Source organism: Hippocampus comes, unplaced genomic scaffold (genome assembly GCF_001891065.2).
Source record: "Hippocampus comes isolate QL1 unplaced genomic scaffold, H_comes_QL1_v1.1 scaffold59, whole genome shotgun sequence".
NCBI lineage: Eukaryota > Metazoa > Chordata > Actinopteri > Syngnathiformes > Syngnathidae > Hippocampus > Hippocampus comes.
The window spans coordinates 1,384,549-1,408,056 of record NW_017805406.1 but is presented as its reverse complement, the minus strand read 5'-3'; the positions used below and the strand labels follow the sequence as shown (position 1 = coordinate 1,408,056).

Genomic DNA, 23,508 nt, shown 5'->3' with positions numbered 1-23,508 from the left:
AGGGATGAGCTTTTTTTTTTTTTTTTTCTGCGCATATTTATTTCATGTCACTTTCCAGCCGGGTGCTGAATAAAATACGGTTCACAGTGCGCGAAAAGCTTTGCAGTGGTATTTATTTATTTTTTTTTTGCTCACTTATTCATCTATCCATTCCCTGCCTGAGGCTCATACCTTTCTCACAGTTGGGCCCCAGGTAGCCGGTGCCATTACAGTCGCAAATGTGTCGGTTCCAGCCCTCCTTGCAGTGGCCCCCGTTGGCACACGTGTCTCGGCCGCACCTCACATGAGTCTCCCTGGTGCACAGGCTGCTGACACCGACGGCGCCCTGAACCTCGCTCAGCCTCCACAGGTTGCGACTCTGGCCGTCAATGAAGAGGTCCCGCACGCAGCCCACGTAGCCCAGGCCCAGAGAGGCGCTCCACACCTCCGGAGGGAGGATGAGACCATGGCGGTCGTCGGGAAGACCGCCCAGATACATGTCCCCGTCGAGGTCAAGGATCTCGCTGCCCTCGTTGGCCGAAAACGGGATGCTTTTGCTGTTTACCGAAATAAAGCCTGCGGGGACGGACGGAAGCACAGCGAGTGAGTCAACGTGCACTTATGCAACGTTTTACATGAGGGAAATAACGACAGGTGTGTGTGGGCTGCGCCACGCAAGGAAGAAACGTGGGATTGAGGAAGCGGGCACTCGTCTTTGCTCTTTTTTTTCTCAAGTGTAAATAAAGAAACTGTTCCGCCAGGCCTCAAGAGGCATCACATTGAATTGTGTTGTTGGATGTGAAGAATCTGTAGCGATAGCTTTGGACTGAATTGGAAACAGGAAGGAATAAATGGATCATGTGACATATAAAAAACAAGATACTGGAGACAGTGGAAGCCCGTCACTACATGTTGCTGGTCTAGATAGATGAACAAAGAAATTATTGACAGTAAATAAAAATTTTCACCCTAATTAAGTGAAATAATAATACCCAGCGGTACACCAGATGAACTCTCAATGCCACGCCATATGTCGGGAATCACCGCTGTGTGAGAGCAATGGGCAGTATTTTTGCTGTTGAGACTCACTTTTTACAGGGTTACCTTATTACCCATGCCAGGAAGAGTACATTTTCATCCTGAGTTGGGATTCATTCAAGGAGATTGACATTGATTTTTGACGACAGGCCGCACATCCACAAACAAGAAACATTGACTCCACCCAATCGCATTCGATTTAAATAACATTTCCTATGCGGATGCTGGTTCAGCTGGCATCAAGTTATCATGTCAAACTGAGTTCCATCATGATCTGAGCCTGTTTGGGCATCGGAAAATAACTAATCTCTCCGTCAAATGTCACCCGAAAGGCTGAAATTGAGAAAACCTTGTGTGTGTGGATACACACTTTTGGCTACTTTGGATTGGATCTAATTCGATTCCTGCAGGTGTCCTGATGTTGTATGTAGGAAATAACTTTGTGATATACTAATAAGACATGATAGGGAATGTACCAACAGCACAATCCCGTTCAATATGGGCAACTGTTAAATTGGCAATTTGTGAAATGATTTCACAAAGGAAAAAAAAAAAAAATGTTCCGCATAGATGATGGCGGCTAAAAATATCAGCGTAATTAAAAATCCCACTGCATATGCATGCACGTTTCACTGCAGTGTTGAAAAAAATGGCAAGGGCACGGCGCGGTGACTGTATCCGAGCTGGCATATGGTGACTTCACAGCTTGGAAATCTTTGTATGTGGCCCGCTAAGAGCAGAGAAACACAGTAACAGAAGCAGACAGAGAGCTTCCCCTGCCTCCTCACATCCACATTATTATTATTTGTATTTTTTATTTATTTATTTTTGCCCTTACCATTGCGCCCTTTTCTTTGAAAATCCACATGGCACCACTGGCCATCATCAAGCCGCTTGCTGCTGGCTTTCATTTTGATGCTGCCGGAGCCCATGTCCATGACCAGGTAGAGGAAACCATCCAGCAGCTCGATGGCAAAAAAGTCGGCCCGGGGTTTGCTCTCAGGCGCCGCCCCCAGCAGGCTGCCGTGGCTGAACAGCAGCAGACCACTGGGCTCCGTGGTGCGAAAGTCCAGCGATATGGTGCCTGTCTTTTTTGTGTTCCACCTGGGCAGTGTCAGGTAGGCAGACGGCGTGTCAAAGGTGACCGGCTCCAGGGCCTCCACGCTCTCGCAGCTGAACGTCAAGTCGCCATGGATACTTATTTTTGGGTCCTGCTGCTCAGCCAGCCGTGACAGCTCCAGTCGGAATTCATTATTCTTGTAGACCACCTGATAAATGAAAGAAATGCCGCGCTGAGGTGACAGCTGCGCAAGGCAATTTGCCCAGCCCAAAAGTTGGGATATGACTCATTAATAAATGAAGCCATGAAAGCAACACACGCAAGCCTATAATCACAAGGATCGCATGCAAACTGTATTTTTACCTCGCTCAAAGCGAAACCAAAACCAAGCAATAAGAAAAATCCGATAGGTCAATCGAGGCACTACTTACATTACACAGTATAGTGCAGTCTTTGCCAACATTTATTGAGCCAAGGCACATCATTTTATGCTACAAAAATCCCATAACACCAAACAAAAAAATGTCACAAAAAAGCATCTACAGTGGTGCCTTGCTTGACTTAACTTGTTCGAGACCATGCTTTCACTGTAAACAAAAAAAACAAAACAAAACAACAACAACAAAAAAATTGGCTGAAATTTCAAGGGCTAAAATAAAATGACGTTTTGCTAAAAGGAATAAGTGTTTACAGAACTGTTGTCCACCATCTTAAAAATTCAGCAAATTTTGATTTGAAATTTGTTTCAATTTAAATGACTGCTTTGGCCCTCAATAATTACATATATATATATATATATATATATATATATATTTTTTGTTACCGTGTATCTCAAATCATCTTGCCCTATTGAAATGACTGTGAATGCCCTTGAGTAATTCCTGCCGAAAATTGTGCTCCTTCTGCAGTGCCCATCTTGCCCACTACGGAACAACAGAATACAGACATACAGACGCAAACAAATAAGAGTTTCACAACGAATTGAGTCAGTAAGGTGCAGTAACAATGGTCTCTTCACAGATGATAAAGAATATATGCAGATGAGAAATGTGATCTCTTCTGTGTTGATGTACCAACTGTGCTCAAACATCTGTTGCTTCAAGACGCAAGGCGTCGCAACATCGACGCTGTTCGCGAAGCTGTCTGTCGGGGCATTTTGCACAATTGCATTGTTCAATGAAATTGGCTTTGTTTTCTGTTTAGGTTGACAGTTAACTTTAACTGGGGAGTAAATGGGTTGTTAAGGCAGAGTGACCAAGTCTGGTCACTGCAGAAGGTAGCAGGAATTACCCACGAGGATCGTCACAATTCAACATGCACTAAACAAATACAGTGCAAGCATGTAAAAGCATGGTGGAGCTCATGCGCAAGAACGTAGCTGATGTACTCAAATGTGCCAACCACAAATTTATCTTTATTCATACTCTGAACAAGTACTGACAGCATACCAATATATTCCCAAATACACTGTGATGTGAGTCAAATTCAAGTCAATTTAATAACATATTCCCGATGAAAGTGCGCATTACTTCAACGGCATCTGTATGACTTCCCCTCATGTTGTTATTCTATTGTGGTTTGCCCTCATCAATATGCACAGCAGGACACAAAAAAAGAAAATAAAGCTTGTCTCATTTCACCCGCAGCCCGATGTGTTATCTGCCACATCACTGTGCCACCAGTCAGCGCCGGAGGTGACACACCACACTGCACACAGGACTTACAGGCCGGCTCAAAGGGGATATGAGCCAATATCACACTTCGCACTGCTTCGCTGTGACTAATTAAGCACTGAAATCAGATGGTGAAACTGACCATTTGAAAAAGAGTGAAAGCCGAACTTCTTTTTTTTTTTTTTTTAATGAGAACACATCGGTCATTTATCACTAGAGCAGCTCCGGGTCAGTCTTACTATTAAAATCGGTCTTACTATTAGAATTTCAACCGAAGTAAAAGGTTGCGACATACACGCAAGGTCAAGTCAATGTCAAAGTCAGCCCTGGTGTCGAAACACCGTATGTATCGGCTCTTGACAGTTCTGTTTCAAGGTGCATACAATTTGAAGTATATGTCGCAGGCATTGACAACAGCTATTATGTGTGCTTCTTTTACCTTACAATGTCAATAAACTAGGCTGAAATGTTACTCCGAAAAAATAATTGTCCAATATTTAGAAGCTTTGTAAGCTTGGCAAAAATTCAAACCCTCGAATGGCATAGTTTCCATTATATGACCGAGAGAGAGAATATTAATAATTATTATTTTTTAATCTCAATAAAAGTGAAAAAATTGGAAAGTATTATGCTAACAAATCTGACTAAATTATTAAGTAGTTCTGCGGAAAGCTGCCAGAAGCTTGTCAGTTTAATCATTTCCTGATTAGGGTCCCAGATGAAATGTAGCCGAGCCCAGCTGACCCTGGACTTGAACCCGGGGACCTCTGGACTGTGAGGCACACATGCTAACCACGAGTCTACTAGACGAGTCGCTAGACGCAGAAGCCAAAATGGTTCGATAGTATCAACGTTCATTTATAGATGCCGAAAGTCATTTTCTCTTTGCGTCAACCGCATTATATTCTGAACAAAAGTTCCACTAAATTCTCATGAGAACAGTCAGTCATGGCAAATTATGCATTGTTATACAAATAAACTACCGTACCGGTGACTAAAGTGTATTAGAGTTGAAATATGATCGTGTGCGGCGGAGAAAATTATGCGCTCAACCAGTGGGTGGAAAGTGGAAAGGATGCCATTAACAGGCCACCGAATCAAATGTGTCACTCCATGACCAAAAAAGAAGAAAAAAATGTCAGACCTTTTGGCTGCATTCAAGTACACAATTAAATCAATTATGTCAATTATTCATAGTGATTTTGATTTTTTTTTTTTTTAGAGCTGTTATTGGGAGGCAAAAGCTGAATCTGATTATTCGGACCAGAAGGATATTTGGCAACAAATATCCTTTAAAGGTTGAAACATGAGATAAATGGAGGCTAATGACGCAATGTTGGATTCTCCTGGTGTAGCATTGCCCTCTCAGATGGTGACCTAGCAGATAAATGCGTCTGCATTTGCTCGGTGCTTTTCTTGACGCATTTGTCTCCAAGTGGCGTTTATTTTCCCTTGGAGGAGATGAACCCGATGGCCTCTATTATCATCTCCAAAGACATCCATCGTGGGACATTGCTCTGTCTTTTCGATGACCCGAGATATTTATCCCCGCCGAAATCAATGTCCTCCGTGGATTTGTACAACAACATTTGTGTCTGCGCTTTACCTTTAGTTCCCACCGGGATTAAGAAAGGATGTAAATGTGTCGATTCTCTGCTCACAGCACGCAGCCCTATCGGTCTACTTGCAAAGCTGCGGGCTGGACTGACCCGTCTCTGAACCTCGCCTCAGCGTTTCCTGGCGGGCTGATCCCATTTGATCAGCTTTGCCTCGTCCACCACTCGGCCTCATTAGTGCCCCCTCCCATCCTTCCTTCCCCACCACCATTCCACCATTCCTGTTTGTCATCCCATCTTCACGGCTGTGGTGCACATCGCATCCTGCCAGCGTGCCTTCAATACGTTCTACTTTGGCACATCAGCAGCGCGGGCCCCCGAACACCACCACCAGCCATGCCGCCCACAAAGCGGAGGTTGCAGTAATGCCGGCACAATAACCTGCCCATAAATAACATCTCATCTTCATTTCAGCGCCTTCACGCCGCAGAGTAAATACGGGGAGCAAATCATCTAGCGCCTGCGCTTGAAAATGAGATGTTATACCCTCATTTGAAAACGATGCCAGCATTTGAATTGTAGCAAATCAGACTTGCGCTATTAAATTGGCATTAGGGAGAAGCTGAAGAATTTTAAAGGAGGAATAGCGCGCATTCATGGGACATTTAATTAGGCACACCCGAATTAGCTGCGCCGTATCAACAACCAGCATTTGCAAAAGTGACAACGCTTAGTTTGAGACACGAGAGAGGTTCATTTAAGAGTATTTTTATCATTAATAGTGTGCAGCGGTGAACGAGACGGTTTCGAATATGTGGCCCCTGTCTTGTAGCTATTTAACTGATATTTAAAGTGAATAGCGCTGACCGCTGTCGGGTCAACCATATTTCCTGATCTCATTAAACAGAAAGACATTGACGAGTTAGTCATCGTAAATGTTCTCATTCTAGTCAGCTTAGATAGCAGCATGATGCAGCAGAATGCAGGCATGACTCAGTCGGAGGAGTTGAGCGACTCAAGATTTTTTTTTGTTACAATGCGATGAAAGTCAAGTCGATGTCGATTAATCGAAGGAGTCACCGATATATATTTTTTAAAGCACACTTCAGCAGTCCTAAAGCTTTTTTTGGGCGCCGCGGAGCAGTTTCATGTCGGACAGGCAAGGAAACAAATACAAGCAAATGAAAACTGCGTCACCGTGATGGCCGGACGTTTCTACAGACGGATGAATTGAATGAGATACTCAAAACGTGAGAGTAGCGATGAGTGAAGTTCTGGCTTTAAACGTCCATGCAGAGCACTCAAGTCAACTGGTCAACAGTCGTTAAGAGTTTACGCAGGTTTTTGAGTGTATCGGGCCCATTGTGGCAAATGGCTGGGAGTGCACAGTGCTAGCTCAGTATTAGCTGGCATGAGGTTTTGTCAATTAAAGTTGCTGCCAATATTTGACTTGATTCGCCAAACGAATAAAGTGGCGCCAAACTATGCTGCTGCTTCTATTTTTTTTTTTTATTTGTATTTTTTTGAATAGGAAAACGTACACAAAACGAGTCAAATCTCTCACAGCTATAAAGCTTTGCGCTAGCTTTGGCACATAATAAGCCTCCAGTCTGATTTTAACAATACAACATGAATATCTGCCAAGCTCTCAGTCAAATACGCTGTTGCTCGTTTTTAGTCTCTCCACTTTATTTACTGGGTGAATTCTGTGCGGCCTATAATTCGGATTAGCTGTTTGTTTTAGGCAGAATGATTCGCTGGGAAGTGAGGACGGTGTCAAAAAAACCCCCAAAAACTTTATTGCCATGTTGGCAAAAAAGGGATCTGAATAGAATGTGCATTCACTGATTTGAATTGGGAGTTGATGCTTCTCCTTCACTTACAAATGTGGTCTCATTCGATTTTTTTTTTTTTTTTTTTTACGCGACTGCGCTTCCCGTTAAAAATTTGTGGTGCTTTTCCTTCCCTTACAAATGTTGGCTCCTTCGATTTTTTTTTTTTTTTTTTTTTACGCGACTGCGCTTCCCGTTAAAAATTTGTACGGCGCCGCTGAAAGTGGGCATTAAAAGATCATGTGGCGCTTTACACCTGACATAAATCTAATGCACAAGTACACGATGTTAACGTGCTCCGTGGAGATAATCAAGGTGACAGGTGCAGGCCGCGGCTTTATGGAAAGATTAAAAATGAGGACGAGCCCAGAGAGGAGATCTAGGAGTGAACAGAAGAAGGTGGATACATTACTTATGTATACTGTATTGATGCATCTCTCTCTCTCTCTCTCTCTCTCTCTGTCAGTGTGTGTAAAGCATTCCCACAGGACTCTAGAAACACACATGGTGCAGCCTCTAAATGTGAAATGCTTCTCCTTGAAACACCCTCCAACAATACAGTCAATATGAATATGAAGGCTGGCTTTCGAATGATGTAGCATGCCGTTGGCGTCCAGGAAGGGGGAGGTGTCATCTAAAAAGGGCAGGATAGTATTTCGGGTGGTGCGCAAGGGTCGAGCAAGACTCACGTCTTTAAGGCAGCCCATGAAGTTGTTGCTGACTGGCGAGCCCGGCAGCTCAGCTGTGTCCACGCTGCCTCCGATGTAGAAGAGGTCGTCAGAGCCCAGCATGGTGTAGTCCTCTTGGGTGTAACCCGTTGTGGTCAGGATCCCGTCCACCAAGATTGTTACCTGGAAGGACAACAAAACGATTTTGAAGAACGGTGAACATAACTTGATGCTTCGTTCACTTTTAGAGAAGGGGGCACTTGAAATGGAGTGAAGCCCTCTTTTTCATACATTCCAGACCCTCTGCAATGGGTGAAAATTCACAATAGAGTGACCATATACATGTATAAAAAAAAAACAATCCATTATCCGAGCCGAGTTGCTTATCCTCACGAGGGTAGCGGGCGTGCTGGAGCCTATCCCAGCTGTCATCGGGCAGTAGGCGGGGTACACCTTCAATTGGTTGCCAGCCAATCGCAGGGCACGCATAGACAAACAACCATTCGCACACACAGTCACACCTAGGGACAATTTAGAGTGTTCCATTAATCTAAAATGCATGTTTTTGGAATGTGGGAGGAAACCGGAGTACCTGGGGAAAACCCACGCAGGAACAGGGAAAACATGCGAACTCCACGCAGTAAGGCCTGCCGCAGCCCAGAATCAAATCCTGGACCTCCGTGGACGCGCTAATCAGTTGACCCCTGCCGCCCCCGTATAAAAACGATTTTTCACATAAAATGGAGGGATGAATGTTTACGTACTATGCATGTTCTTTCTTTGCTACCATTATCATTCCAAACACTTAAAACATTTATTAAATCTCCAACTCAGTTTTCTTATCTTTCTAATTGTAATATGCATTATTCAGCGCCGATGTGTTTTCTTCACTGGCTGGGAGAATTCACATGGTTCTTTGCCTGATAATGGCTTACTTTTAGATCTAGGAAGCCATTACAGAAAAAAAAAAAAACCAGCCTTGATAGCGTCACTAATCTCTGCTGATTCCCGTTTCTGATGGCAGTAAAGTCAGTACACCACAAAGGTTTCTTCAAATGGCAGTTTGGCACCGAAAGCAATGTGGATGCTGCCCAAGTTGGAAAACTCAATTAATTTGGGTTTAAGAATACTGAAATGGTGAGCTTAATTAGTGCTTTTGCCCACTGGCAGAGAGGGAAAAAAAAAATCTCATCGTATCAGTCACATCACAGGAGACAGAGGAGATGAATTGTAAAACTGTGCAGTAAGGGAAAAGAAGGATATGCTTGTTGCCATGACAATAAGCCCACCGGTAACATGAGGTTCGTCACAAATGGAAACCATTCCCGCCACTTGACAAAAAATTAAAACAATTACAACTCGAAACGTCGATAGGAACAACGAATGCATCCTGTGAAAGGTCAAACTTTAAAACACGCTGGAAGTGTAATCATTTTATAAACGCAGACTATGAGTTTATAAAGTAGTGCAGCCTTTATATGGTGTAAAGGGAAGCAGATTCTGCAGCCATATGAATTAAAGCTGTCTGGCACTGTTCAGGTTTAATGATCTACAGCGACTGATTTACAATTCTTCATGGATAATTATCATTTTGATTAGATGACGCCGCCATGATGAAGGGCCTCTTGAAAAACAGGGCATCACAATTTAACTTCTTTGAGCTCCTGAAAAGCATTTTCTTTTGCATTCTTCTTTTTTTCAAGAAAATCATTTGCCATGGTACATTTCACAAGATAGCAACACTTAGCGGTTCGAGCGGGTCTTCCTCAACACACATACCACGAGGTCACAATTTCACACGGGATGTCTTTTCATAGATATCCCCCTTCACATTGAAAGCTACAGAATAAAAGTCAAAGTAGTGATGGTCCTGTCGACCATTCTCTTGTGGTGACACATATTGATTTTTTTTTTTTTTGTCCATCTCGTGGTAAAACCTTGAGTATCTTTAGCTTTGACTTTTTGAAAATGGGTCGGCTCGGCTTTGGCTTGATTGATGGCGCACATCAAATAAAAGGCTTTTATGTCTCGAAATTGATAAATGTGGCACTCTTGTTTATACCTGGCAACCACTGAAGCATCTTTGCACACCGTCGACAGCTGACTTCAGTGCCCTTTTATATATAAAACTAAATAATTTTTTTTTTTTCAACATATTGAAGGGCTGCAACCACTCAAGTAGGCTCCACAAAACAAATAGCATTCTTTGTTACTGTCTGTAATGGTGAAAGTCAGCAATATTCCAAGCATGCCATGATATGAATCAAACAGACAACAAAAATCACCCATCTATTTATTTTCCTTGCGGGGGTAACTTGAACCTATCCCAACCTACTATGCTTGCTACGGTGAGTGACACACACGCATGCCATAATGGCAGTTTATAATGATTTCTTTGTGGATGACTTCTGACTCATTCTGCTATACCAGGTCACATAAATTACTGTATATTTAGTGTTGTTGATACACAAAAGTTACTGAGCGGATTAAAACCACAGAAAAAATAACAACACATTATTGTATTATATTATGTAAAAGTACAGTATGTGCCTTGTGCTTGCATGCACATCATTATGCAGTAGTGTTCTTAATAAGGGTCAGAAAAGAAATCAAGTCATTTTGTCCTCCGCAGTCACAGAAGAGACAAGAGAGGGCGGGAGGCGATAATTGGAGGAATTCTTGCCTGAAATGCAACGGCGGATCAAATAAAATGTTTCCACCGGCATTCTCCCAGGAGTTAAAGTTCTCCATATCTACATGTCAGGCAGGTAACTTATCTGAGGCGAAGGCAATTTACACAGGGATCAAGTGCATGGCTGAAAGCATAAGTGACGCCGTGTGCATTGAATCTCTTCTCCTGTGGAAGTCTGGGGAAGTCAACCGGTATGGAGGAGAATGCAAGTTTACATTGTGATTCACGTGGCCAAGCTCATAATATACTGCCGCCGATGAATTAGATACACCGGGAGTCTTTCTTTTGCACGCCGACATTGAAATGCACCTCACGTCACTAGACCAAGATTAGTAAAATTATGCTGCAGGTGAACGCTCACTTCATTTTGCACACCGTATTTCTTCCTCTCTGAATGTCTCCCCTGGAATGAATAAAGCGCTATCAGCCAGGCGCAATTCCATAAAGTTTCAATGTGGCGGAAATGATCACAGGGATTCTGCAGTGAGACCTTTTCGTTGCGGATGTTTTAAAAGCACATCTGAGGTAAAAGGAAAAAAAAATGTGTCTATATATATATATATATATATATAGATATATATATATATATCTATATATCTATATCTATATGGTATAAATACTGTATATACATACAGTACAGAGATAGATATTGCAAATTTCCTCAGTGTGGGACAAATAAAGGTTTTCTTATCTTATAGATAGATAGATAGATAGATAGATAGATAGATAGATAGATAGATAGATAGATAGATAGATAGATAGATAGATAGACAGACAGATAGACAGATAGATAGATAGAATAATAAACAAATATAGTCGCAAAGCACGGATAGGACATCGTAACATCGTCCAAGATGCAAATGACATGAATTTGTGTCCATTCATCCCAAGCCTCATTTGTGAGGTGAGAAGTCACTGATGCTGGACAGGGCAATCTCCAGACCTGAATTGTTAGGTGCTGCGGGGTCATGGAATAGAAAACACCATCGGTCTGCCCAAACGTGGTCTGCCAAATTCCCCAAAACAGGAAACTAGACTTGTCCCTGTGCGCATGTGCAGCTGTCAACAAAAATAGTGCCAAATGTGTCTGAGCACGGGATGGTTTAGCTAGTGTGAGTGTACCATTAGATCTTAGCAGTTTTTGGGGAGGAAATTTATGGGGTTTTATCAGGTTGTATGGTAGGGGAATAGACTGACCACGGTCCAAAAATGGGGTCACATCGACTGTAAAAGACACATCCTATCAATTAGTTGGAGGATTCAGCATCGTGCCCTGTCCTCTAGACGGTACAAATGAATATGAAACCTTAGGGTTGAGTTGTACTTGGCATGCATTGCCAGTATTCATTATACAAGCCCTGCTGTTGCTTGCATGACCTCTCTGGAACTGCTGCAATGTTGCATCATCCGCCACAGAGACAAAAATTAATTTCAAGACCGCGTCTTGCTATGTGAGGCGATTATTTTTCTAAAGGTAACAGAGGTGACAAGAGACTGTATGTGAAGAGGATGGATATTGTTGTGTTTTCAGGTAGGGATGTAAAAAGAAATCTTGTGGTGCATTAAAAAAAAACACAAGATGTTGATTATTCCAACCAAAGCAATCTGTTTCATGAGAAAGAGGGCAATGACCTAGTATGAGCTGGTAATCTCTAGCCGAGCACGGGAACACGTATTTAACATTCATTAGAAGTGGCACTTGTTTGCTCGAATATTCACTGATGGAGAACTGTATTACCTTAAAATATTTCCTGAAGGTGTGACAATTACCTGAGCCTCTTAAGAATGTGGCTCAAGTGTTACAGACTGAAATTAAGTGCGTGTGATTGACCTGAATGCGGGTGTGACTAGCATATAGCATTTCTCCCCACTGGCCTTAGGGGTTCGAAGGACTGTACTTCATGAATCGCGGCTACCTTGCAACAAGGGGCCATACACGAGAGTCCTTTACTGGTCTGAAGCCTACCTAAGATCTTTCAATACCAGAAGTGGGCGAATTATGGCCCATATGTCGCCAAATCCATTTTTAACAGGCCATAATCCATCCGTCGGTGCAAGGCGGTCTCGGATTCTGTGTGGTTTTATTTTTTGTTGTAAAAAGGCACAACACACACAAAAAACACAAATGGGTGAGTCTCAACATGTCTGATCCATCCCCTTCCTCACAATTTATCATGTTCAGAGTCTCAAAGAGCTGGATCCTACCCCAGCTGACTTTGGGCGAAAGGCAGACCGCACCCTGCACCCTGCACGACACCATCCATGACTCATCTCATTTCATCTCTCCGCATTGTTTTACTCTGTTGCGGGATTTCTGTTCAAGCATGAGACCAGGACATTTTGTTTCCCATCCAACGCATTGAAAATGCAACTAGGTGAAGGTGTACAACAGACCTGGCGGAGGTTGCGGGTCACTCTGACATCATGCCAGATGTCGTCATTGAACTTTCCACTGGCTGGTTCCACAAGGGCCTCGAAGGCACCGGAGCCCAAGTTGATGACCAGCCATAGAGCTCCATCCCTCAGCGACAGGTTGACGTAATCTCCCGACTTCCCCGTATGAAGCAGCAGGCCGTTCCTTTGCAGCGTGCGGAAGGACAGCGTGATCTCATCCAAGCTGCTCTGGATGGGGGTCTGAGAGAGGTTGTAGCTGAAGTACTCGTTGCCTTTAAAGGTGGCCATCGACTCCCCCTGGCCTAAGAACGGAAGGATGGACACATGTTTAACAATCTAACAATCATCGGGCCTGCGCTAAATCTAAAACGTGGCTTCTACAGAGACAGTACGGCACACTATCTAAAGACCACAAAGATAAATCAAAGCTGCAAACAAGTATGGTGTTTGCAGACGCACCCTAATAGAATCTAGCGGTCTCAGAACCGCGTTGCAATGCTACAACTAAAAACAGAAAGCCCAAGGTTACGTTTAAAGATTTATATGCCACTGTGAGAAATGTGTTGTAGTGGTGAGCGCTATGGACAAGACAAGGCAAGCAAAAAGCATGAAATAGTCCACCCCCCTCCCCTTGCCCCCTCCCCATACAATTTGTTGACAAAATAAAAAGAGATAATTACTCTTCTGCCTTTTTTTCATCAGCGACATTTTTTTGAAATGTCAACGCAAGTGTGTAAGTCGATCTCAACATCCAATTTGAAAAAAGTCAGCTTCTACCAAACAGAGAACCAAATATGCAGAGGCAAAATAATCACATACCAGTAAACGCTTTGGTATGTTGACAATTTCAGATTCAGAGGAAATGAAAGATTCTTGTCAGCCCCCAAATGAAGGTGTCGGGCCCAATACTCATACAAATGGCCCACCAGATCACAGATATTCAGTTTTGCTGATACGCGACATGTATTTCACACAGAGTCAAACACCAAATTATGATGACTTTATCGACATCTTAAAATCCATTTTAAAATGTTTTTGGAGTAATTTCCTGAGTCACTCTGACTTTGCATTCCTGTCAACTCTCTGCCAGTTTTCGGCAGTAGTGAGTCCCAGGACGGTGGTATTTTGCGAGGGACCAGTATCATCATCGTTGCTGTCATATTCAAACTATTGTTGTCAGCTGTTGTTGTGTCCATTGTTGGCTTGTCCCTCCCCATGCTGCTAAACCCCCCCGATCCCGTTTCTTGCCTTTGTAGCGAAGTGTTTGCTCGGTTTGTTTAATACAAATATTTGTAGATAATCTATGAGGAGTGAGTTTCTTAACCTGCTCAATCTGTCAAGCGTCTTGAGCTAACTTCTGTTGTGAATTGGCGCTATCTGTCCATCCATCCATTATCTGAACCGCTTTGTCCTCAATTGATTTGATTCGACTTGTCTCGGGGGCACAACGTCATGACTCACTAGTTAACTATTCCAAAGAGGCTATTGGGTGTGGATTTTTTTTTTTTTTCTTTTTACTTAGCCGACTGGGGAAGAATATTTGCAAGCAATTTCCAAGTCAAATTAACTGCCACTCTTGCCTGTGTTGTGTTGGAGGACAAACTGGAATTAAAAGAGGGCACATTGCTGCGTTAGCTAGCTAGCTAGATCATATGGATAGCTACACAGACGGAAAACTAGATCGATCGATCGATACATGAAGAGATATGTGTGTGGAAAGATCTTTCTTGTTTCGGATTCGTTTCATTGTTTGCAGTGAAAATATGGACGAGGCACCGCGGAGGCCGCTAGCTGCTGCGTTTGCCCTGACACCACTCCGACTTTGGCACTAACTCTTAAGCAAAGGCTGCTCAAGGCTGCAGTCAAACGCTTGATGCTGATGGGGCAATCCAGCACCTTGTAACTGCTGCCACCGGGGGCAAATCCATCACCGTTTACCTTGGCGACAGCTATTAGACCATTGTGGAGGAGCGCTGCCGAAAACGAAGCTCAGCAGAATATATACCGGCATGAATGGCAAGCTTTATATGCCGGTGACCCGCTTTCCTCATATCCCCTTCTCGACTACATCGACCAATTTCCCGTCTCCTGACACTAAAATGGTATGAATGGGTTCCCTCTAACTCAACGGTGCGAAACCTTTTCCTATCAGTGATAGTCCGGTTGCTCAAATCTGCCGACGGTCGCATGAAATAAATGAACAAATAGGATGTAACAAATGAATAAATATGTCTGACTATTTGAAATAAGAATGTTTTTGTGATTCTTACCAAAGTTTCATCTGTGGTTTTATTTGCTTTTAAAATGCCTAGAGGACCAGATCACATTCGGTTTCCTTGTGGATCGTTGTAGAAAAGTGCCCCTTGTGACTGAAATGGCTGAAGTGTACGGAAACGAAATAAAGCCACGCCGAGATCTTTTGAGTATTTAAAATGACAACTGTTGTCCCCCCCCCCCCCCACGCTCAAAGCTTTACATTAGCAGCGAGGTGAAATTATTAGACTCATAACAACCGTCACAGCATGAAGCACATTAAACACAGGCGAGAAGGAGGACCGTAGCACAACACAGTCATACGAAATGACAATCTGCGGATTGGTTAGTCTGAGGAGACTCTTCAATTTACAAATTCAAAGCGGCCCATAAGATGGGGCTTGGGCACAGGTGGTGACTTAACTCTTTAGTGGGGGAGGCAATCTGTCAGTTTCTCAACCTAAGTCAGGCGGCATGGACATATGGGCAGCTACTGACCACCGAGTCCATCGGGGGGGAAATGCATAAGCAAGTAGGTGGCCACATGTGTGTGCACGCGTCGTGACAATTGCGAATTCAAACATCATCTTCAGCATAAAAAATTTTAAAAAATAAAATAAAAATAAGCACCATCTGAAGACCGTGCGGGTAAACCCACAGGGGAGCAGCTACATTGTTTATTTGATTTGTGCTAATTTAATGCCAAATAAAAAAAACAAGCCAGCTCAAAGTGAAACACGTGCGCATAAGCCTCAGGCGAACAGCTCGACAACTGCCAATGTTAATAACCATTGTTTGAGATCAGACTTAACGCCACGGTCAAACTTTTTCCGTCTCACATATTTCTCCCCCAGTTCGATGTACAGTGCTCGGCTTCATATTTAAAAGTGTGCTAGCATTGCCTGGAGGGTAATTATCTTACACAATGTCTTCTTATTGATGCATGAAATTGAGCAATTATTTTCAGGCCTCATTTCAGGACAAATCGCAGTATGGTTGACCTTTAGGACCCACTCATCGTATGACTCGGTAAATATTTGATAGTGAAATGCGACATAAACTACATTATCACGCGGGTGCTAATGTTGATCATTACGCAGGTGCATCATTGGCGGCACTTAGTGGAGTCTTATCTTCATCAATGGCCTTCAGGGAAGATTTTATCGTGAGTTGGGGGGAAAAAAATAAAACAACCAAATCATAACAATAAAAAAAAAACAAACAGTCTGTGGACTACAGAGGCTCCCATCTACTGTAAATGACTTTGACAAGATGTTTATGCAATCACATTTTTACCCTAGAAAATGCACAAGAGATCACCCGGCTGGATAATTCCAGACTCTTCATTGGTGATTCATAGATACAGAAATAATTCACAGAAGACATAAAACATTAAGCTAGTTTACATTTTACATCTAATCATATCGTACAATGAGACAATACAGTGCAACGTCTGAATTTTTTTTGGAGGGGGTCTTACAACTCCCACTGGGTTATTAGTTCGACACTGTCTCTATTTTTAAAAGTGGGTTATGCTAAAAAGGAAATGAGACAGAACCAAAAAAAAAAAAAAAAATTCCTCATGAAAATATCGCAGAGATCAGTTCCATCTCCAATAAATGACATTTTGCAAGCGAGAAACTCGAGGGTAGGAGCTGTGTATTTGACTGAGGGAGTAGGTCATCAAAGTCAGGCATCTGTGTTTCATGGAAAACGATTGCCATGGAGACGCAGATAACGACTGATCTCAGTACACGCCCACGCGATAGAAAAAAAAAACCCCAACAAAAAACATTTTTAAAAAAGGCATCAATATATAGGTCATAGCTGCTATTGAGTCTGAATTCACACCCAATGAGTTGCCTAAAATGTGCTGCGTGTTGAAATCTGCGATCCCACTTTACAGACCGCACAGACCAAATGACAAGAAATACATGACGGCATTTTGATATCTGTGCGCACGTTCTTATTCAAAATATTTGTGCTGCAAATGACCCCGCGTGAAAGGGGAATATAATTCTCAACCCAGCTATGATCAAAAGTAACATCATTTAAGCTCACTAACTGTATTTGAATGGCAAATTATGTGAAAACAGCAAATGATTGTCCTAATGTATTCATGTATTCTTCTCATTAGCTTCCCAGGAAGAGAGTCAGTGAGTTCTTGCGACCCGAGATACATTTTTTTTTTTTTTGACTTTGAAAAAAACCTTCAGCGAAACCGAAGAGACGCCACGAGCGTCGGTGCATTACCTTGGCTTAAGACTGCGGCGGTCAAAGGTGACGTTCCAGTTGCGCAGTCAGTGGTCAGGACAAAGGTTTGATGGACAAGAAGTGAGTGAGTCGTGAGCATAACATGAAAGGGAGCAAAAATGAGCAATTATATGCGCACATGGGAGGAAAAAAAAAAGAGGAGAGGAAACATTAGTGCGGCACAGTTAACTGAAATGGTGTCTACGGGGGCGAAGAGGTGGTGGCGGTGGGGTGTTGTGATTGGGTGGCTGGGAGGGAAAAGCAAATCAATAGACCCCATACCTTGGCGGTTTAACATCAGGTGCGCCAGACCTTGAGGGAAAGAACAGAAAAAAGGATACGAAAACAGGAAGTTCATAAAGAGGATCGGGAAAAACAAAAAGCATTGTCACAATGTTGGACTGCAGTTTGTGACAGACATCCTGGGGGGTAGGCACGGATGTCAGAGTTCAAACGGTGAGAGAGAGAAGGGGAGGGCGGGGTGGGGAATCAAAGCAAAAAAGAGACAGACATCTCAAAGGGGTGGGAGGGAAGGAGAAAAATAACATCTTGATAGGTGCAACCACCGTCGTAGTTGCTCTCAAAGATGCTTTTTCCCCCAAATGGAACACATATCGTATGTTAAGACAGTGTTTGAGATGTACCAATTAACAATCTACACTGATGAATATTATTATTATTATTTTTTTTTTATATGTGTTTTCGGATTTCTATCTAAACCCTCCGCCGAGGCGCGTGGCGAACAGGACCTCATTCATCCTCAGGCATTCATCCTCAGAATCAGACAAAGCACATTTTGCCAAGCCGCGTCGTGGATTTACAGGTTTGGTACAAAGCACCAAGTCAATAGCCGTCCTGCTGCAGTACGCATACGATGTCATCACACACCAATCATCTTGTAACACATCAGCTTGGGGGGGGGGGGAGAAAAAAAAAAGCAGAAAAGAGCAGCAGGCACCAAGTTGTTCACTCCTACATCTACATTTCCGGTGCGCGCACACACACACACTCGCTAATCAATATGCAGCCTGGCAGGGAGTATATGTGGCATACTTCAGCCGCCTTTCGTGCCAACAAGGAGACGGGGGGATGACAAAACACAACACTTCTGCTGAGCACATGAGCCCCACTGAGCCAGCCAACACAAACAGCTCCGCTCATTGCATCGGCACTCTTCGATGCGCCCGCAAGCTGCCTTTGTCGCTCGCACGACCCACTGGCATCAACGATTATGCTTTCAATTTCGCTTCGATACCGGACGCCGTACCCCCGCGTTCGCATTGTCCAAAGTTGTGAAGCGTCGCGTCGCTTTTGTCAAGCGCGGTGTTTCCCAACCTTGACTGAGCCAGGGTAGGCATTTGGCAAAAACGAAAAAAAAAAATGCCACAAAAGGTATGAATACTCAAAGAATGATGATGTCGTTTCAATTTACTCACAAATGGGCTAACTGGGTGTGAAATCCGGTCCTTGTTTGATTGGACACAATGCGGATGCACTCACGGGAAGCTGTGGCTTTTTCATTTGTCTGAATGCCAACAGGTGGATCCAAAGGTTTATTGTCTCTGCTGCCATCAAATGTAAGCGCATTTCATTGTTCTGCCTGTTACTATACATCCCCGCCATAGATAAATATATATTTGTAACTAATCGCTGTGTTCTAAGCGGTACCAAATGCGGCACTGCGGGATACCCAAAAAGGACCAAAACCAATATTTTTAGTTTCAATCTGTACCATGTTAAAAAAAAAAAAAAAAGTAGAAATGCTAGCTTGGATATTATATGATATTATGTGTGTCATTTTAACTCGAACAAACACCCTTTTATTGGAGAACCAAACACATTCATAGTTCCAATTTGACTAGCAAGTTTTGCGTACCAAGTGGCAACCCACATAATCTCTCCGTTCGAGACCATTTTTTTTAACATACTTTGATTATGATATCGAAAGAGATTTGAGCCAAATTGATAGATGAGCTTTTCGTTTTGTTTTTTGTTTTCTTAACTGCATCGCATTTTTGCCGGGACTAAAATGACACCTCAAATGGTTTAGTCCAGATGGATGCTTAAAGCAATGCGTCGCCGTTTCTATGCTTTCAAGAGCGTACCAAATGGGCGAAAGTGCAGCACTTAAATGTATTTGGGTCCGTTTTATAGCCCAGTCATAATTTTCATGATCTGCAACTTAACGCGTTTCAGTCCAAAATACTTCTGTTCCTAAAGTGGTTTGCTTCAGTGCGATGCTCTGAAGAAACATGCGTTGATTGCGTACGCTCAAAAGCGGAAGAGTACCAATATAGTCCATCCATTTTCACAGTGCCAATGGAAACACAAATGAGTCACTTGCGTCATATGACATTCTTCAGCGTTTAAACCGCTGGTGGGGTTACACTGTGTCGTGCTGGAATGCTGTCACGTTATTTATGTAATTATCACCATTCCGCCTACGCGCAGTCACACTTAATTTCTCCACGCGTGGCAAACTGAATGAAAATGTACCACTTAAGATCCATTTCACTCACTGGAGAACTTTTTAAAGATGAGGGTCAGAGTATGCCTTGGTGTGTTAAGAACATCGTCACCCAAGGGAGCAGGTAAGCACCGCACACAAACACACACACCTGATGATATTTTGCTTGAGCAACCCTCGCAAACAAGAAGAGCGGCTCCATGCGCTCCCAGTGTGGGGGGGAGATGTGGTTTCTCGACAACAAAACAATACGTCGTTGTTGACATACAGCACCAACGCGAGCACCTTTTCATCCTCTCCTCAAGCCTGCGGTCATCTCATTGTCACCAGCGGTGTTGAGATTGAAGTGGACAGGAAGCCAAGAAACGTGACCACCTTAAGGTGTCTGTCATCCTTCAACTAACGGATGGAGGGCTTGGTGTGCGTGTGTGTGTGTGTGTGTGTGTGTTCAGTTAAGCGCTCACTCCTCACAACTGTTGGCAAGGCAGAGACAAAGACACACCCAGCAGCACAAAGCCGCAAAACATCTTTTCAACGAGGAGCAGAAATGTATCACAACTGCAAGCCAACCATCCTTCCTGGAATCCGTTCCGGTCGCATTTTGTACAAAAACGGAACTCGTTGCGGTGAGCAGAAAGGAGACACGTATTTGAGGTTACTTAAATGAAAAAAAGGCGAATTTGTGTGTTATATATTTGCCAGTGCATCTTATGACAACAACATGACTTGGAGTAGCTGCTGCTGTGAAGAACTGGCAAAATAATACAAATGTCACAGGGGATAACCGATCTCTTCCCCACCCACCCATTCAGCATTGTTTGTTTTGTTTTTTTCATTTCATTTATTTTATGCGTAGGTACATGTGGATATCATTAACAAGGACAAAAAGGTCAAGAGGAAAATGGTGGTGACAACAATCCACATTGGATAATATTTCTCCACATGAGTCTGAAGGTGAGCTGCAGCTTATCCCAGTGGACTTTTTCGGAAAGAGGCAGGGTACACTCTGGACGGGGGTACACACCTATGGAAGTGAAAAGCTTCACTGTAGTGGCCACAGAAATCCTTTTGCAGGAAGGCCCCAAATCAAAATTCCAACTGAGAACCGTGAGGCAGCTGTACTAACCTCTACCCCCACTGTGCTGCTGTCTTATGTCAGTCAAATTTAATAAATGGGGTAAAATAATCTACTGACAAATACAGCCATGACTCCCTATTGCGTGACGAGCAATTGCATTTTTCTGTTCGATTTTTTTGTTTTTTAATGAGGCAACGATGCTATTTTTAACCTTCACCTGCAGAGTTTATAGTTCCCCGCCCCCAAAACCTTTGTGAATATCTTCCTGTATCCTCTTGGGAACAATATGTGACCAGAACGGAAGATGTCACTCTCGATCAAATGCAACACAGAGCTGAACTTTCTGCACAATTTCTCCTTCAATTGCTGTGAGGACAACTTGCATGTCAGAACAATGCACACCGAACTGGCTGACCCCTGAAGGTCAAAGCATCACTGGCAGAATGTGATGCCACGGGACAGACCGGGCTAATCTTGGACGACTATAGTAGTATTGGAGAAAAAAAAAAAACAACGCTCCTGCCCCAGTAAAATATCACATGGAGGCACATTGAATATTCTTATCCTACTTGGCTGAGCCTTACAGCCAAATCTCAGCGTGGCAAAGCAGAGATAGAGTCCCAGGAGCATATATGAACATAAACCGCCTTTCCCTCTCTTCCTGTACTATTTTTTTCTTTTTTTTTTTTTTTTTTATGTGGAAAGGAAACTAAAACAGCAAGCAATGGAAGCAACTGTGATTTATATGTTGGCATTTCAAGTTGTTTGATTTGGCTTGCAGCTAACAGACGAAGTCTGCCGAAGTCTAACATAAAAAGAGCCAACGCAACGGTGCGTCCAAACAGTCTGCCCTTAACGATGACAATCTTTCAATTTTCATCGAAGTTGTCAAAGAGAGAGGTGCAGTATTTAGGAATACGGACGGACTAAGCAGCGGTAGAGTCTTGTCTTCGAATTATGGAGAGAGGTGTTTAATATTATGAATATTGGTCATGTAGCTAAATGTGGTTACCCCAAATATAAATAGAAACATCTCTCGGTGTGTGCTAATGTACTCCTCTGCAAACTACGACGACAATAATCAAACACGTAGCATTGTGTCAGTCAGGATTGAGCATTATAGTCCGTCTGAATGCAGAATTGTCGATCCATACGTGTGTTGGATCCAATTAAGATGGCGAGAGGGGTCATAATATTGCAACAAGGTGGTCAATGAATTTTTAAAGTTCATATCTCTTTCCGTAAGGAGGAACAAACTTTCAAATGCATTCCAAAGGCAGTTTCCAGTCATTTATTTTTTTATTTTTTAAATTTCCTTTTCACAACCTATGCTGCAGCGAACGGGAGGTAGTTCTATTTGGGGTAAGGATGTGTTAAACCTAAACGAGACCATTGTGAAAATCTCAATCTCACTTGGTTTGGAACAATCTTTAAGACTTGCTGAAAATGGTGTTCAAATCTATACAATTGTATCCTTGGAAAAAAAAACATTTAGTCATTGTTGAGACATAATGAGGGACCAACTTGGAAGACAGAGCCACCGCATTCGGATTAACCAAATTTGTTTCCGTGAAAAAGTACTGCGCTATAATGAGGGATTAGACCAAGGTCATCGCGACTGGAAGATCTGAGCCCGCTTAGTCCAGCTGTGTCCTTTTTCTAAGGATGCCAATGCATGCTTTGTCGTTCCTAGAGTGCAATTACGATGCGCTTGTGCATCCAATTCTGAAAGTAAACAAAGCCATAAAAAACATAAAAACCTCGACAAAGCGACGACAATGCGTTTGCGGTCGGACTTAGTGTGTTTGTGTAACGGTTGTCCCGTGACGTTTGAGAGAATCCTCTGCAGTCCGCCTGTGCGATGTGAGGTGGTTGCGCTTATCTCCCGTTCGCAGACCTGCTTTTTTTTTTTTTCCCGCTCTCAAAACATCAGAGGATGCTTTTGGCATTAGAGCGTGCCCCGGCGTGGCCTTTGTCCACACAGATCAACGGGATCCCACGTGCCGCAGACTGTCGAACAACTGGCAAGAGCCACCTGCTGTGCCAAACTGTTTCGTTCCCTCCAAGCGTTTCCGCCGGCAAATGGGGATTATTCCCGACGGCACTTCAAACCCGCAGTCAAGATTGCATGAAGCATATGGGCGGCCATCTTGGCCGAGGAGGTGGGAGGGGGGCGGGGTTTGATGGAAAAATGACTTGCTGCTGCACAGGGGGCAAAAAAATAAAAAGTCATCGACGGAGTGCTATTTTCTTGTCAGTGTTGTTTTTATGCTTGGATTGTCTCCATGTCAAGCTTTAATCCAATAAACGTTCTGATGCGCTCTCTTTGCAGTATGTCAGCTAATAATGGCTGCATTTTTGCTGCAAGAGCAGACGCACGCCACTTTTGTGCCAGTAACTGCCGATTACAGGTTATTTGTGAAAAGGCTGTAATATGCACGCTCGCACTCAAAAGCGGAGGACAATGCCGCGCGGTGTTTTGTCCGAGGTCTGATTCGATACCAGTTGGATCCATGTGAACACACGGCGCATCAGGGTGGTTTATAGTTTTTCAAGCACGTGTAT

The 23,508-nt window shown here is 43.2% G+C and overlaps 1 protein-coding gene across 12 annotated transcripts in view; it reads right to left on the bottom strand.

Moving 5' to 3' along the window:
* The window catches only part of LOC109517839 (neurexin-2-like), a 125,478-nt gene that overhangs the window by 62,807 nt on the left and 39,163 nt on the right, over positions 1 to 23,508 (bottom strand). For 8 of the 12 annotated variants that reach the window (XM_019873241.1, XM_019873239.1, XM_019873248.1 and 5 more), the window contains 6 exons: positions 17,681 to 17,710; positions 17,399 to 17,410; positions 12,893 to 13,194; positions 7,828 to 7,989; positions 1,856 to 2,285; positions 172 to 555 (listed from right to left, as the gene is read on the bottom strand). In XM_019873241.1, the coding sequence (XP_019728800.1) occupies positions 172 to 555; positions 1,856 to 2,285; positions 7,828 to 7,989; positions 12,893 to 13,194; positions 17,399 to 17,410; positions 17,681 to 17,710 (1,320 nt within the window). The remainder of the gene's footprint in view (positions 1 to 171; positions 556 to 1,855; positions 2,286 to 7,827; positions 7,990 to 12,892; positions 13,195 to 17,398; positions 17,411 to 17,680; positions 17,711 to 23,508) is intronic. The other 4 variants (XM_019873244.1, XM_019873250.1, XM_019873246.1 and 1 more) reach the window with 2 other exon arrangements.